General features: G+C 45.2%; 2 protein-coding genes and 1 long non-coding RNA gene across 3 annotated transcripts; all 3 read right to left on the reverse strand.

The window, feature by feature from the left end:
- Nucleotides 1-577: 577 nt before the first annotated feature.
- Nucleotides 578-2,401, reverse strand: LOC147738121 (uncharacterized). The gene has a single exon (XM_086952146.1). It carries the CDS (start codon nt 2,399-2,401, stop codon nt 929-931), a length of 1,473 nt encoding a protein of 490 aa, XP_086808272.1. The 3' UTR covers nt 578-928.
- Nucleotides 2,402-2,956: 555 nt separating this feature from the next.
- LOC147738122 (uncharacterized) lies at nt 2,957-3,588 on the reverse strand. Its single transcript, XR_015307465.1, has 2 exons — nt 3,429-3,588; nt 2,957-3,249 (listed from the first exon to the last, which is right to left on the reverse strand). It is a non-coding gene; the product is annotated as an uncharacterized LOC147738122 (long non-coding RNA).
- A 7,069-nt stretch (nt 3,589-10,657) lies between these two features.
- On the reverse strand, nt 10,658-13,409 carry LOC147738123 (uncharacterized). Its single transcript, XM_086952145.1, has one exon. The coding sequence runs from the start codon at nt 12,213-12,215 to the stop codon at nt 10,743-10,745; it is 1,473 nt and encodes a 490-aa protein (XP_086808271.1). The 5' UTR covers nt 12,216-13,409; the 3' UTR covers nt 10,658-10,742.
- Between the last annotated feature and the right edge of the window lie 2,723 nt (nt 13,410-16,132).

Consider the following 16,132-nt stretch of genomic DNA (forward strand, 5'->3'; position numbering starts at 1 on the left):
TAACTTTCAGGTACTCAAACTGCTCATTTTTTGGCAATTTGTTGACTATTTTCAATCCCACAATTTTCATTTGAGGTTGCACACCAGTAGCCTCAGTCGTACTGCAAGATTTATATTGATAAATCCTATTGCAACTACAATTTTTGCTCTTTTATGTGAAGTCAGGTTGCATTAGAAGCTTTTCTGCAACTCAGGATTGATTTGGGTTCCTATTCCCCTGGTGTGGATGGATTTCTCATGTTTAGTGAGACTGACTTTCTTCTCTGACTAAAACATTTCTTGCATTCAGAGCTCATATAAGGCTTTAGTCCAGTGTGGGTTCTCTCATGTCGAATTAGATTGTATTTGTCAATAAACCTTTTCTGACATTCAGAACACCCTCAGGCTTTTTCCCCCGTGTGAGTACACTCATGTCGAATGAAAAGCAGTTTGTAAGCAAAGATTTGCTTGCATTACAAGCACTCATAATGTTTACCCCAGTATGGGATCTCTCATGACATGTAACTCTGTCTTTCAGATTCAAGCTTTTCTGGCATAAGGATTTTCTCCAGTGTGGAGTTTCTCATGCTGAGTGAGAAAGCGCTTTTCTCTGAAGGTTTTCTGGCATTCAGAGCACTCATCCCAGTGTGGAGTCTCTCATGGCTAGTGAGGCTATGCCTATCAAAGAGGCATTTCTGGCATTCAGAGCACTGGTAATGTTTTATTCCTGTCTGTGTTTGCTCATGTAGTGTGAGACTGCGTTTAAAATTGAATCTTTTCTGGCAATCAGAGCAAATTATTTTGGACAGTGTGTGTTTGCTTATGGCGCTTGTAACAGTCTCTACCTCTGAAACGTTTCTGGCACTTAGAGCACTGATAAGGTTTTTCCCCAGTGTGGATTCTCACATGTTCAGTAAGAAAAGATTTACGGCTGAAACGTTTTGGCCATTCAGAGCACTGATAACGGTTTTGCCCCAGTGTGGATTCTCACATGTTCGGTAAGTAGAGATTTACGGCTGAAACGTTTTGGGCATTCAGAGCAGTGATAGCGGTTTTGCCCAGTGTGGGTCCTTGTATGTCTAGTAAGTCTTCTTTTTTCACTGAAACATTTCTGGCATTCGGGGCACAGATAAGGTTTTTCCAAAGAATGGGTTATTGCATGTCGAGTAAGTCTCGATTTGTTACGAAACCTTTGCTGGCATTCAGGGCACTGATGAGGTTTTTCCCCAGTGTGGGTTCTTGTATGTTCAGTGAGTCTTCTTTTTTCACGGAAACATTTCTGGCATTCGGAGCACGGATAAGGTTTTTCCAAAGAGTGGGTTATTGCATGTCGAGTAAGACTCGGTTTGTTACGAAACCTTTGCTGGCATTCAGAGCACTGATAAGGTTTTTCCCCAGTGTGAGTTCTTGTATGATCAGTGAGACTGCTTTTTTCACTGAAACATTTCTGGCATTCAGAGCACTGATAAGGTTTTTCCCCAGTGTGGATTCTTATGTGCCGAGTGAGACTGCTTTTTACAGTAAAACATATCTGGCATTCAGAGCACTGATTAGGTTTTACCAAAGAGTGGGTTATTGTATGTCGAGAAAGACTCGGTTTGTTACAAAACCTTTGTTGGCATTTAGAACACTGATAAGGTTTTTCCCCAGTGTGGGTTCTTGTATGTTCAGTGAGTTTGCTGTTGTAACTGAAACATTTCTGGCATTCAGGGCACTGATAAGGTTTCTCTCCAGTGTGGGTTATTGTATGCCGAGTGAGAGTGTTTTTGTCAATGAAACATTTCTGGCATTCCGTGCACTGATAAGGTTTTTCCCCAGTGTGGGTTCTTGTATGCCGAGTGAGAGTGCTTTGGCCACTGAAACATTTCGGGCATTCAGAGCACTGATAAGGTTTTTCCCCAGAGTGGGTTCTTGCATGTCGAGAAAGACTCAATTTGCTACAAAATCTTTGCTGGCATTCAGAACACTGATAAGGTTTTTCCTCTGTGTGGATTCTCACATGTTCAGTTAGATATGATTTATCGCGGAAACATTTTTGGCATTCAGAACACTGATAAGGTTTTTCCCCAGAGTGGGTTCTTGCATGTCGAGAAAGATTCATTTTGCTACAGAATCTTTGCTGGCATTCAGAACACTGAAAAGGTTTTTCCCCTGTGTGGATTCTCACATGTTCAATTAGATGCGATTTATTGCGGAAACATTTTTGGCATTCAGAACACTGATAGCGTTTATCCCCAGTGAGCAATCTCACATGTTCAGTGACATGAGATTTATGGCTAAATCTTTCTTCCCCAGCTTGTGTTATTTTGTGTTGAGTGAGGCTGGGTTGAACACTGAATTTGTTCTCATAGTCTGTGTTTTTACAAGATTTATTTCTAGTGCTAATGTCACCAAGTTTGTTTTTCTTTTGCTCATAGGCCATGCTTGGAGTGAACCAGATCCTTCCTGGAGTCCGGCTTGTTTAGAAAATGGTCAGCATTAATCTCTGAAACAAATCATGGGCAATCTCCTTAACGCTTGAATTGAGCAGAATTTGTCTGGAAGTTGCCCTATAAGCACCTGTTGAAAGGTTTCTTGTAGATAATGGTCTTCAGGTTATGACCTCTCCGGCAGCAACTTATTTTGTGACTGATGTTTTTTTCACACTCATTTGTATAGGTTCTTAGCAAAGCAGTGATAAAGGTGTTAGTTGGATATTTAATGATTAAATGTTAAGTTCCATTTTGCACTGACGTAATGGCAGTAACCGAGGGCGTTAGAAAGTGCACAGTACTATTGTGGATCACCAGTCGCAGAACATCAGTTCCTTTTAACCTTCTTATACAATGAGCAAAGTTTGTAGTTCTGATGACAGGGATTCACATTAGATATAGCTTCCCAGTGTTCACTTAATCAGTTTTTATATTTAACACTTCTACATATACTCCTGCACAACAGATAATGCTAATCCAATTTACATAGAGTCATCACAGAACAGTACACAATAAAAAGGAAACATTTATTTGAGATGGTCATGGACACAATGAAGTGGTGTATCTTTAAGGGAATTGCAAAAGAGAGGCGAGTGGTTTGAGGTGTTATATCCAGAGGCAGATAGTCTCGAGTTTTCACTGGTTAAAAACGGTTGTTGAGCAAGAGTGATTTTTAATCTCAGTGCTTTTTTCTGTCGGATGTGTCGGCTTCAAAGTCTTCTTTCGGCGTCTTTTCTATGATGGTATGTAGAAGAAACCTTTTGCAATAACTTTCTGTTATGCACCGTGTGCTTCCTCTCTGGAATTAGATGAGGCTTTAGATTAACATTTATTCTGTCATGCTGAGGCAATTCGTCTTTCTGATAATATTTCAGATGAGCATGCTGAAGTGGTCTTTCAACATTATTTCTGATGCTGTGTGCACAAATATGGCTTTGCTCTGGGTTAATGAAATGCAAAATTAGAGACTTCACTTACAGGTATAGCACTTTTCTCAGCTCCCAGGTCAGCGCAACACCTAGATTTTAGAAATTCTTCAAACTTAAAATGCTGGATGTCCTTCCGTTTTTCAAAATAATCCTCCTTATGGCACTGACATTCAGTTGCCTAGCGCTAAACCTTGCGTTCTTGGCACATAATTTCAATCACCTGTAGATTTAAAATTAAACAGTTAATAGAAGTAAATTTCCAAAAATATAAGTTACAAGTCAAATGAATGCAGAATTTGAGAATTTTGATAAATTTTAGCTCTTTTTCTGACACAGAAGACCGAAGAATTGTAAACTGAGAGCACTCGGTTGTAAGAGTGAGAATTTGTAAAATTTCCAACATTTTAATAGACTCGCATAACTTACATGTACCCTGTGGAGTTGTAACGCAGTATCCCAGAGTCATATGGACTGGCACAAATCATCTATTTATAAAAAAAATACTATTCATTCATTTGTAATGTAGATTTCTGGGTTGGGAATGTCCCCTCCATTGACAACGGGCGTTTTCCCCTGTCGAAGTTGCCAACTGCATGTATCTGTTATCCTGACTTTTGATTTTTGGCCTCAGCTTCACAATAATCTATTGTGTGATGCGAGCCCTATGCCTAGATCTATCCCTCAACTAACTGAAGCGCAAAGAAATTAAAGTGTACTTTCATGTGTTAATTTTATTCCAGCTGATTATCAGTTGTTAGGTTTTTCTGACACGATTTTTCCAGATGGAAACATTTGACGGAAAAGCTGCAAGAGACTTTGTCTGCAGCCGTAGCAACCAAGACTTGTGCTATCTTTTTTTCTAACTGGGGGAACACACAATGCTTTGCCCTGTTAGACCAGATTCCCCTTCCCTCCCCTACTCTTGACACCCCCAAAACCAACTACATGAATGTATCTACCACCTGCTGGAAACAGGTGGTAAATATTAGTGAGAAAAACCCTATGAAATGGCAAATTGCGTGTGGTTTGAAGACCAGAAAAATTTGCTCGTCATGGCAGTTCCCCATTCAATGGCGTCCACCTTGCACCTGTACGTTACTGGGGAAATCTATCACAAACTAAAGGAAACCATTATGTGAGAATTTTCTGCCGCCCCAGTACTGTGCAACTTGTAACAAGGGACTATGAGAGGCCTTGGACCGGGCCTGTGACCTGGAGGGTCACACCAAGTGTGCCCTCATTTAAGGCAGAGGACTGTCATGGGTTTAACAGCTAGAGCAGTGGTAGCGATGCACCCTGTTGTAAGGATCAATAGCCTGATGAGATCTTTGCATCAGGATCACTGGAGTGGGGTCCTACTGACGCACCCATTTAATGCTCTGTTTCTATGTCCCTGTCCAGGCTTTTGAGCTAACATCTCAAGTGCGTGTTAACCATGTTGGTGGGTGTAGCCTGTGAGGGGCATACACAGAATGTGAGAGTGTGCCAGAGTACTCTACATCTCCTTTCTGCCAGTTGTGTATACAAGTGGGACCATCTAGCCCTCTTGTATGCTCCAGTTCAAAGTCCTCTGTTACCAAGGAATAAAGTGCTCTGCAGAGCACTCAGGTGCTTGCTTGCCAACAGGATTGGTGTCTGCCTGACAGTCTATCCAAGTTGAAGGGACATCACAAGTAGGCTGAATTGATTGCTGGTGTGTCTCCCTGCAAGGGCGGGTTGAATAGCCGCCGGACTCTGCAGTACCTTTCACGCAGCCTTATCTTCTGGGAACCGGACCGACGCCTCGCGGCACCCGCTCCGCGGGCACCACTCGTCTCCTTGGGTCCCCCAGTGAGTGTGCACACAGGACTCGAGCCACAATCCACCAAGGCTCGTTGCGGGACTGCGAGGACCAGCGGGCAGCGCGCCAACCTGCCACAGCTGGTCCTCTTCCCGCCGCTTCCTCCCTGTGCATTTAAATTGGGGGCTGGACATCGGCTCTGCGTTTGTCTCCCTGCAAGGGCGGGTTGAATAGCCGGCGGACTCTGCAGTACCTTTCACGCAGCCTTATCTTCTGGGAACCGGACCGATGCCTCGCGGCACCCGCTCCGTGGGCACCACTCGTCTCCTTGGGTCCCCCAGTGACTGTGCACACAGGACTCGAGCCACAATCCACCAAGGCTCGTTGCGGGACTGCGAGGACCAGCGGGCAGCGCGCCAACCTGCCACAGCTGGTCCTCTTCCCGCCGCCTCCTTCCTGTGCATTCAAATTGGGGGCTGGACATCGGCTCTGCGTGTGTCTCCCTGCAAGGGCGGGTTGAATAGCCGCCGGATTCTGCAGTACCTTTCACGCAGCCTTATCTTCTGGGAACCGGACCGACGCCTCGCGGCACCCGCTCCGCGGGCACCACTCGTCTCCTTGGGTCCCCCAGTGACTGTGCACACTGGACTCGAGCCACAATCCACCAAGGCTCGTTGCGGGACTGCGAGGACCAGCGGGCAGCGCGCCAACCTGCCACAGCTGGTCCTCTTTCCGCCGCCTCCTCCCTGTGCATTCAAATTGGGGGGCGTGTTCTCCCTTCTAAGAACTATATAGGTGGACCTACATTTCCGGCCCGCGGGACGCGCGCGGATGCGCATGGGCGAAGACCGGGCCAAGAGCGGGCCCGTTTGTGCCCGTTCGTGACCGATCGTGTCCGGGCCGGGCCCCCCCCCCTTGTTTTTTCTAATACTCCTTGACATCCTTAGTGTGGGGAGATGTCCTGTCGAGAAACCAGGAGCAAGTCGTCTTTAGCCGGAGCGGCTATTACTGGAGGTAAGGAGAAATTTCTGATTAGAGCTAATACCCTCATTGACACTGAAATAAACGTTCTCGAGAAGCGTTTATCAAAGGAACTATCTGCCTACAAAAGATCTTCCCTTGGTACTATGGCTAATGCTAAAACCCCCGACCGGCTTACAGAGACTAGTAATAACGCCACGGTGGGCCCATCCTTAACAACTACTGAGACCAACCCGGCGTCACTTGATCTGGACATATTGGTTAACGAAATTCTTCCAGAAATTGATATGGTCCTTGATATTAATGTGCCCATTCCCTCAGATTCCGCTGTTATTTGTGATACTATATCAAATGGGGTTAATGACGGGGCTGCAACCAAAAGTAAAAGGCCATATAACTCGAAATCGGGTGGCAAATCAAAATCTGCCAAACATCAACATGATACCCTTAATCCAACACCAGGTTCATCCCAACCTTTACCTAGCTTGGATTTTTCTTTAGAAACCCTGGGAGCCCTCTTTAAATCTTTTTTATTCCCCCTAGAGTCCAAACTGGAACGCATTGAACTTCGTCTGACTAACATTGAGAAAACCTCTGCTGCTATTCTAGCTAGATTCCCCAAGTCTAATATTCTCTCTAATCCCTCTAACCCCCAAATCACCCCCACTAATCTAGGTCCCCCTCTAATGAATACTGCTGTTCCCTCTTTGCAACACTCTATGGGCAATCTAGCCCCGATTCAAAGCAGCAATTCTAACATTCCTTCTTTGCTACCAGTAGGCCCAGTTCAATCAATGACCACTACTAACGGGGCCACATCCAACGATCATATAGCTCCCCCACCCCCTGATAAGATTGTCCCTAGACCACGTAGGCCTGACCTGCCCCCTGAAGTCAATCGCTTCATGGTAGTTTTGGCCGGTGTCCCTCCCCTAGAGGTTGGAGAAGCTGAGACTTTCCAATCCCTCAAAAGTAAAGTCTTTAGATGGCTGAACTGGAATAGACCCCTCCCGGCCCATCTTCATAATGAAATTATCATGGTTAGAAGGGTACCTTGGCTGGGTAAAACCAGAAAGTTTATAATTGGGGACTGTATCACTGTGAGTTTTCGAGACCCCAGGACAGTTTTGCACATATGTGCCGGGTTTAATAGATCCCTCGATTCCACCATCCAGACGCTGCCAGTGTCCTTCTTCTTTCCCCCTATCCATATGCATCATGATCAAGGCCGAGGTAATTGGACGAGGGTTGAGCGGAGGGGCAGATTTCGTGGATATGAAGCAAGACTGGTCTTGTTGCCTCTGGAGACCCCCTTCTGCGATTTTAACCGATTTAACTGTCTTAACGGGTTAGATGGAGTCGACTGACTACCTCCAACTTATGTCTCAGTCCCCACCCTCCCTGCTACTGGTAACAGTTTAGTAGCAGCTATGGGTAAAAGTTTATCCATCACTCCTGCACCCGTAATGTCCCCCACCGCTACCTCGGTACATTCACTATCCCAGGGAACTGACCCCCCCTGGTAACAGTTTAGTAGCAGCTATGGGTAAAAGTTTATCTATCACTCCAGCCCCCGTAATGCCCCTCACCCCTACCTCGGTACATTCACTATCCCAGGGAGCTGACCCCCCTGTCCCTTCCCACCCTCCTGTTCCTACGATCTCCTCCGTTGCCATTATGCCATCATTGACATTTTCTAGTGTACCAGAGGCTATTGAACCAGCCTCCTGTACCCCCGGCTTCAAATTTGCCAACTGGAATATTGCTGGCTGGAGCCGGCAAATGTCGTCCTTGGGCTGGAGCGAAATCCTTTCCGAGTTTGATGTCTTATGTTTTCAGGAGACGTGGGTAACAACTGATATCATCTTTGATGGATTTGTGTCATATAACAACCCGGCACAAAGGTCTAATATGGGCAGGGCCAAAGTGGAGCTAGTAATCTTACTTTCTGTGAACCTCCCTGTCCGTGTTAAATTGCACCAGACTGTGGGTTTTCACTCGCAAATTTTAAGCCTGGAACACAAAAGGGGTCATGTAACCCTGTTGATTAACCATTACAACAATTTGTTCGATGCTTCAAATACCTCAGTTGTGGATGAGTTGGGTTTAGCAGTGAGTAATATTTGTAAAGGCATCCATAAACCTCTTGATATCATCTGGGGAGGGGATTTCAATATTCGTACCTGCCCCCACTCATTCACTAGAATTTGCGGGTATGACGGGGATAATGGGGAAAATCGGGCACATTTTATACACTCCCCTTATGGTGACTCCCTTAACTCTTTTATGCTTAACCAGGATCTACTGATACATTCCCCGGCCACAGACCATGAGGGTAATCCAGTACCGACTTTTGTAGGAATGAATATGGCCTCTGTTATTGACCATTTATTAGTTTCTGTACATATTGTTCCATTTTGTACGGTTCCTACTCTTGTAGATTTTGGAAGTCGCGATCATAATGCCATCACCATGTTGATCTCTATCTGGGGGTCTCCGGTTAACATCCAGCGTACGATAGTAGAAGACTTAACCCCCTGTAGGCAGAACGGCATCCGCATTAAATGGTGTGTGGATAACTCCGAGAAGCTGCAGCATAAAAATTGTAGGAGCGGGGTCTGTAGCAATACTTAAACGTTTGGATCCAGAGGCTTCCCCCCGGTGTATTATAGCCGATTTTGAGGAATTAGGTACTATCATAAAAAGATCCCTTACCATCACCAAAGGCTTATCAAAGAAGGCAAATGCCAGTTGGTATGATAGTGCATGCACCAAATCCCTCCAAGAACTTAAGCGGGCACTCTCTAAACAACCCAGAGACAGGGAGGCCATTACATACCTCAGGCAGACATACAAACAGCACCTAACACGTAGAAAACATGAGCTAAGGGAGCTTGCCTGGGATGATCTGACTAAAGCTGCAATACTGCATGATAGTAAGCTCTTTTGGAATACGGTCAACAGCCCTTTTCTTGTAAAGGAAGACTTCCCTATACTATCAGCTCAGGTTAGCGAAGATAATTGGGTTTTATATTTTACAGAAATCTTTGACCCGGCTAGGGAGGACTGTGCTAGCCCTTCTGCCACCCATTATGAACCTAAGCTATCCCTGGGTATTACTCTTCAAGAAGTGGATATTGCCATCAGTCAAAGTAAAGGGGGGAAGGCAACAGGACCGGATGGGGTCCCGGTTGACCTGTATAAATCCAACTTGGCACTTTGGAGCCCGCTTCTGACCCAGGTGTTTAATGCCTCAGCCAGGGATAGTACACCATCTACCTGGAGTGAATCCATAATTCTACTGATCTACAAGAAGGGAGATAGAGGAGAGGCTAAGAACTACCGCCCTATCTCCCTTCTGGATTCCTCACTCAAGATTATGAGCAGGGTCCTACTGATGCGATTGGAGGAATGGGCGGAGGACCATACAATTCTAGATGAATCTCAATATGGCTTCCGTAAGGGTCTAGGGACAACAGAGCAGTGTATTAATCTCGATCTTATCATCGGGAAATACACCAAAGCGAAACAGGGTTCTTTATTTCTCTGTTTCGCTGATCTCTCAAGCGCCTTTGATCTAGTGGACCATACTTTGTTATGGTCCACTTTATTGGAAATGGGAGCCCCTTCAGCAATATTATACTTCCTGGCCAGACTCTATAATAAATTATCAGCCCAGATCCACTTTGGCCAGGCTGGGGAATGTACCAGGAAAATCAGGGTTAAATCAGGCATAAGGCAAGGCTGTGTGTTGGCCCCGTTGCTTTTCTCCCTTTTTATAAACTCTATGGAGTCCGAATTGAAGAGGGTACAAGCAGATTCCCCACAGGTTGGTGGTTCCCCTGTGCCGGTCCTGCCATATGCTGATGATACGGTTCTACTCTCGCGTACCCCAAATGGACTCCAAAACCTTATGAACTATTTTTACGATTTTATTAAGGGGAGAAAACTAAAAATTAATAACTCTAAGACCTTCATTATGGCCTGCGGGAAACGGATAAAACTTTCTAAACCATTTCATTTTAACAATCACAGAATAGAGGTAGTGGACAAATTCTGTTATCTCGGCATAACTTTTAATAACAGAGGGACTTGGGCACCAGAGATTTTAAACGTGAATGCCAAGATGGGCAAAAGCTCCTCCGGAGTATTCCGCTTTGCATCCAAACTAGGTAGTCGTCGCATCCCTGACATGTTAAATATCTATAGACATAGATGTGTATCTATTGCCCTATATGGATCAGGTATATGGGGCTACTGTAATTACAGGGATCTGCAAGTTACAGAGAACCAGTTCCTTAAAAGACTCCTTTGCCTTCCCTCCTCGGCATCCACTGAACTGAGCCATAGAGAGGTGGGCGTGGATTATCTTGCAGACCTAACGGGATTGAGACCTCTTATGGCTTGGAGGTCAATCTGGGCTAAGGATAAGACCGATTTTACCAGGCAGATCATTTTAGATTGTCTTCGGTTGGACAATGCCCGTAACAGTCTCTACCTCTGAAACGTTTCTGGCACTTAGAGCACTGATAAGGTTTTTCCCCAGTGTGGATTCTCACATGTTCAGTAAGAAAAGATTTACGGCTGAAACGTTTTGGCCATTCAGAGCACTGATAACGGTTTTGCCCCAGTGTGGATTCTCACATGTTCGGTAAGTAGAGATTTACGGCTGAAACGTTTTGGGCATTCAGAGCAGTGATAGCGGTTTTGCCCAGTGTGGGTCCTTGTATGTCTAGTAAGTCTTCTTTTTTCACTGAAACATTTCTGGCATTCGGGGCACAGATAAGGTTTTTCCAAAGAATGGGTTATTGCATGTCGAGTAAGTCTCGATTTGTTACGAAACCTTTGCTGGCATTCAGGGCACTGATGAGGTTTTTCCCCAGTGTGGGTTCTTGTATGTTCAGTGAGTCTTCTTTTTTCACGGAAACATTTCTGGCATTCGGAGCACGGATAAGGTTTTTCCAAAGAGTGGGTTATTGCATGTCGAGTAAGACTCGGTTTGTTACGAAACCTTTGCTGGCATTCAGAGCACTGATAAGGTTTTTCCCCAGTGTGAGTTCTTGTATGATCAGTGAGACTGCTTTTTTCACTGAAACATTTCTGGCATTCAGAGCACTGATAAGGTTTTTCCCCAGTGTGGATTCTTATGTGCCGAGTGAGACTGCTTTTTACAGTAAAACATATCTGGCATTCAGAGCACTGATTAGGTTTTACCAAAGAGTGGGTTATTGTATGTCGAGAAAGACTCGGTTTGTTACAAAACCTTTGTTGGCATTTAGAACACTGATAAGGTTTTTCCCCAGTGTGGGTTCTTGTATGTTCAGTGAGTTTGCTGTTGTAACTGAAACATTTCTGGCATTCAGGGCACTGATAAGGTTTCTCTCCAGTGTGGGTTATTGTATGCCGAGTGAGAGTGTTTTTGTCAATGAAACATTTCTGGCATTCCGTGCACTGATAAGGTTTTTCCCCAGTGTGGGTTCTTGTATGCCGAGTGAGAGTGCTTTGGCCACTGAAACATTTCGGGCATTCAGAGCACTGATAAGGTTTTTCCCCAGAGTGGGTTCTTGCATGTCGAGAAAGACTCAATTTGCTACAAAATCTTTGCTGGCATTCAGAACACTGATAAGGTTTTTCCTCTGTGTGGATTCTCACATGTTCAGTTAGATATGATTTATCGCGGAAACATTTTTGGCATTCAGAACACTGATAAGGTTTTTCCCCAGAGTGGGTTCTTGCATGTCGAGAAAGATTCATTTTGCTACAGAATCTTTGCTGGCATTCAGAACACTGAAAAGGTTTTTCCCCTGTGTGGATTCTCACATGTTCAATTAGATGCGATTTATTGCGGAAACATTTTTGGCATTCAGAACACTGATAGCGTTTATCCCCAGTGAGCAATCTCACATGTTCAGTGACATGAGATTTATGGCTAAATCTTTCTTCCCCAGCTTGTGTTATTTTGTGTTGAGTGAGGCTGGGTTGAACACTGAATTTGTTCTCATAGTCTGTGTTTTTACAAGATTTATTTCTAGTGCTAATGTCACCAAGTTTGTTTTTCTTTTGCTCATAGGCCATGCTTGGAGTGAACCAGATCCTTCCTGGAGTCCGGCTTGTTTAGAAAATGGTCAGCATTAATCTCTGAAACAAATCATGGGCAATCTCCTTAACGCTTGAATTGAGCAGAATTTGTCTGGAAGTTGCCCTATAAGCACCTGTTGAAAGGTTTCTTGTAGATAATGGTCTTCAGGTTATGACCTCTCCGGCAGCAACTTATTTTGTGACTGATGTTTTTCTCACATTCCTTTGTATAGGTCCTTAGCAAAGCAGTGATAAAGGTGTTAGTTGGATATTTAATGATTAAATGTTAAGTTCCATTTTGCACTGACGTAATGACAGTAACCGAGGACGTTAGAACGTGCACAGTACTATTGTGGATCACCAGTCGCAGAACATCAGTTCCTTTTAACCTTCTTATACATTGAGCAAAGTTTGTAGTTCTGATGACAGGGATTCACATTAGATATAGCTCCCCAGTGTTCACTTAATCAGTTTTTATATTTAACAGTTCTACATATACTCCTGCACAACAGATAATGCTAAGCCAATTTACATAGAATCCATCACAGAACAGTACACAATAAAAAGGAAACATTTATTTGAGATGGTCATGGACACAATGAAATGGTGTATCTTTAAGGGAATTGCAAAAGAGAGGCGAGTGGTTTGAGGTGTTATATCCAGAGGCAGATAGTCTCGAGTTTTCACTGGTTAAAAACGGTTGTTGAGCAAGAGTGATTTTTAATCTCAGTGCTTTTCTCTGTCGGATGTGTCGGCTTCAAAGTCTTCTTTCGGCGTCTTTTCTATGATGGTATGTAGAAGAAACCTTTTGCAATAACTTTCTGTTATGCACCGTGTGCTTCCTCTCTGGAATTAGATGAGGCTTTAGATTAACATTTATTCTGTCATGCTGAGGCAATTCGTCTTTCTGATAATTTTTCAGATGAGCATGCTGAAGTGGTCTTTCAACATTATTTCTGATGCTGTGTGCACAAATATGGCTTTGCTCTGGGTTAATGAAATGCAAAATTAGAGACTTCACTTACAGGTATAGCACTTTTCTCAGCTCCCAGGTCAGCGCAACACCTAGATTTTAGAAATTCTTCAAACTTAAAATGCTGGATGTCCTTCCGTTTTTCAAAATAATCCTCCTTATGGCACTGACATTCGGTTGCCTAGCGCTAAACCTTGCGTTCTTTGCACATAATTTCAATCTGTAGATTTAAAATTAAACAGTTAATAGAAGTAAATTTCCAAAAATATAAGTTACAAGTCAAATGAATGCAGAATTGGAGAATTTTGATAAATTTTAGCTCTTTTTCTGACACAGCAGAGCGAAGAATTGTAAACTGAGAGCACTCGGTTGTAAGAGTGAGAATTTGTAAAATTTCCAAAATTTTAATAGACTCGCATAACTTACATGTACCCTGTGGAGTTGTAACGCAGTATCCCAGAGTCATATGGACTGGCACAAATCATCTATTTATAAAAAAAATACTATTCATTCATATGTAATGTAGATTTCTGGGTTGGGAATGTCCCCTCCATTGACAACGGGCGTTTTCCCCTGTCGAAGTTGCCAACTGCATGTATCTGTTAACCTGACTTTTGATTTTTGGCCTCGGCTTCACGATAATCTATTGTGTGATGCGAGCCCTATGCCTAGATCTATCCCTCAACTAACCGAAGTGCAAAGAAATTAAAGTGTACTTTCATGTGTTAATTTTATTCCAGCTGATTATCAGTTGTTAGGTTTTTCTGACACGATTTTTCCAGATGGAAACATTTGACGGAAAATCTGCAAAAGACTTTGTCTGCAGCAGTAGCAACCAAGATTTGTGCTATCTTTTTTTTTAACTGGGGGAACACACAATGCTTTGCCCTGTTAGAACCAGATTCCCTTTCCCTCCCCTACTCTTGACACCCCCAAAACCAACTACATGAATATATCTACCACCTGCTGGAAACAGGTGGTAAATATTAGTGAGAAAAACCCTATGAAATGGCAAATTGCGTGTGGTTTGAAGACCAGAAAAATTTGCTCCTCATGGCAGTTCCCCATTCAATGGCGTCCACCTTGCACCTGTACGTTACTGGGGAAATCTATCACAAACTAAAGGAAACCATTATGTGAGAATTTTCTGCCGCCCCAGTACTGTGCAACTTGTAACAAGGGACTATGAGAGGTCTTGGACCGGGCCTGTGACCTGGAGGGTCACACCAAGTGTGCCCTTATTTAAGGCAGAGGACTGTCATGGGTTTAACAGCTAGAGCAGTGGTAGCGATGCACCCTGTTGTAAAGATCAATAGCCTGATGAGATCTTTGCATCAGGATCACTGGAGTGGGGTCCTACTGACGCACCCATTTAATGCTCTGTTTCTATGTCCCTGCCCAGGCTTTTGAGCTAACATCTCAAGTGCGTGTTAACCATGTTGGTGGGTGTAGCCTGTGAGGGGCATACACAGAATGTGAGAGTGTGCCAGAGTAAACTACATCTCCTTTCTACCAGTTGTGTATACAAGTGGGACCATCTAGCCCTCTTGTATGCTCCAGTTCAAAGTCCTCTGTTACCAAGGAATAAAGTGCTCTGCAGAGCACTCAGGTGCTTGCTTGCCAACAGGATTGGTGTCTGCCTGACAGTCTATCCAAGTTGAAGGGGCATCACAAGTAGGCTGAATTGATTGCTGGTGTGTCTCCCTGCAAGGGCGGGTTGAATAGCCGCCGGACTCTGCAGTACCTTTCACGCAGCCTTATCTTCTGGGAACCGGACCGACACCTCGCGGCACCCGCTCCGCGGGCACCACTCGTCTCCTTGGGTCCCCCAGTGAGTGTGCACACAGGACTCGAGCCACAATCCACCAAGGCTCGTTGCAGGACTGCGAGGACCAGCGTGCAGCGCGCCAACCTGCCACAGTTGGTCCTCTTCCCGCCGCCTCCTCCCTGTGCATTTAAATTGGGGGCTGGACATCGGCTCTGCGTGTGTCTCCCTGCAAGGGCGGGTTGAATAGCCGCCGGACTCTGCAGTACCTTTCACGCAGCCTTATCTTCTGGGAACCGGACCGACGCCTTGCGGCACCCGCTCCGCGGGCACCACTCGTCTCCTTGGGTCCCCCAGTGAATGTGCACACAGGACTCGAGCCACAATCCACCAAGGCTCGTTGCGGGACTGCGAGGACCAGCGGGCAGCGCGCCAACCTGCCACAGCTGGTCCTCTTCCCGCCGCCTCCTCCCTGTGCATTCAAATTGGGGGCTGGACATCGGCTCTGCGTGCGTCTCCCTGCAAGGGCGGGTTGAATAGCCGCCGGACTCTGCAGTACCTTTCACGCAGCCTTATCTTCTGGGAACCGGACCGACGCCTCGCGGCACCCGCTCAGCGGGCACCACTCGTCTCCTTGGGTCCCCCAGTGACTGTGCACACAGGACTCGAGCCACAATCCACCAAGGCTCGTTGCGGGACTGCGAGGACCAGCGCGCCAACTTGCCACAGCTGGTCCTCTTCCCGCCGCCTCCTCCCTGTGCATTCAAATTGGGGGGCGTGTTCTCCCTTCTAAGAACTATATAGGTGGACCTACATTTCCGGCCCGCGGGACGCGCGCGGACGTGCGCGGGCGAAGACCGGGCCACGAGCGGGCCCGTTTGTGCCCGTTCGTGACCGATCGTGTCCGGGCCGGGCCCGCCCCCTTGTTTTTTCTACTACTCCTTGACATACTTAGTGTGGGGAGATGTCCTGTCGAGAAACCAGGAGCAAGTCATCTTTAGCCGGAGCGGCTATTACTGGAGGTGGTACAGAGCAGGAATATCGTCGCAAAAATATCGCCTAACATAAATATCGCTGCAAAAATATCTACAGGAAGAAATATCGATGACAAAAATATCGTCTGACCAAAATATCGACAGACAGGTAAGTAATATCGTTAACATTAATATAGTTGTA

This window comes from Lissotriton vulgaris, chromosome 1_1 (genome assembly GCF_964263255.1).
Source record: "Lissotriton vulgaris chromosome 1_1, aLisVul1.2, whole genome shotgun sequence".
In the NCBI taxonomy this organism is placed as follows: Eukaryota; Metazoa; Chordata; class Amphibia; order Caudata; family Salamandridae; genus Lissotriton; species Lissotriton vulgaris.

Bases quoted from the DNA above. Each gene is read 5' to 3' on its own strand.
- LOC147738121 (XM_086952146.1), bottom strand. From the start codon at position 2,401: ATGGCCTATGAGCAAAAGAAAAACAAACTTGGTGACATTAGCACTAGA.
- LOC147738123 (XM_086952145.1), bottom strand. From the start codon at position 12,215: ATGGCCTATGAGCAAAAGAAAAACAAACTTGGTGACATTAGCACTAGA.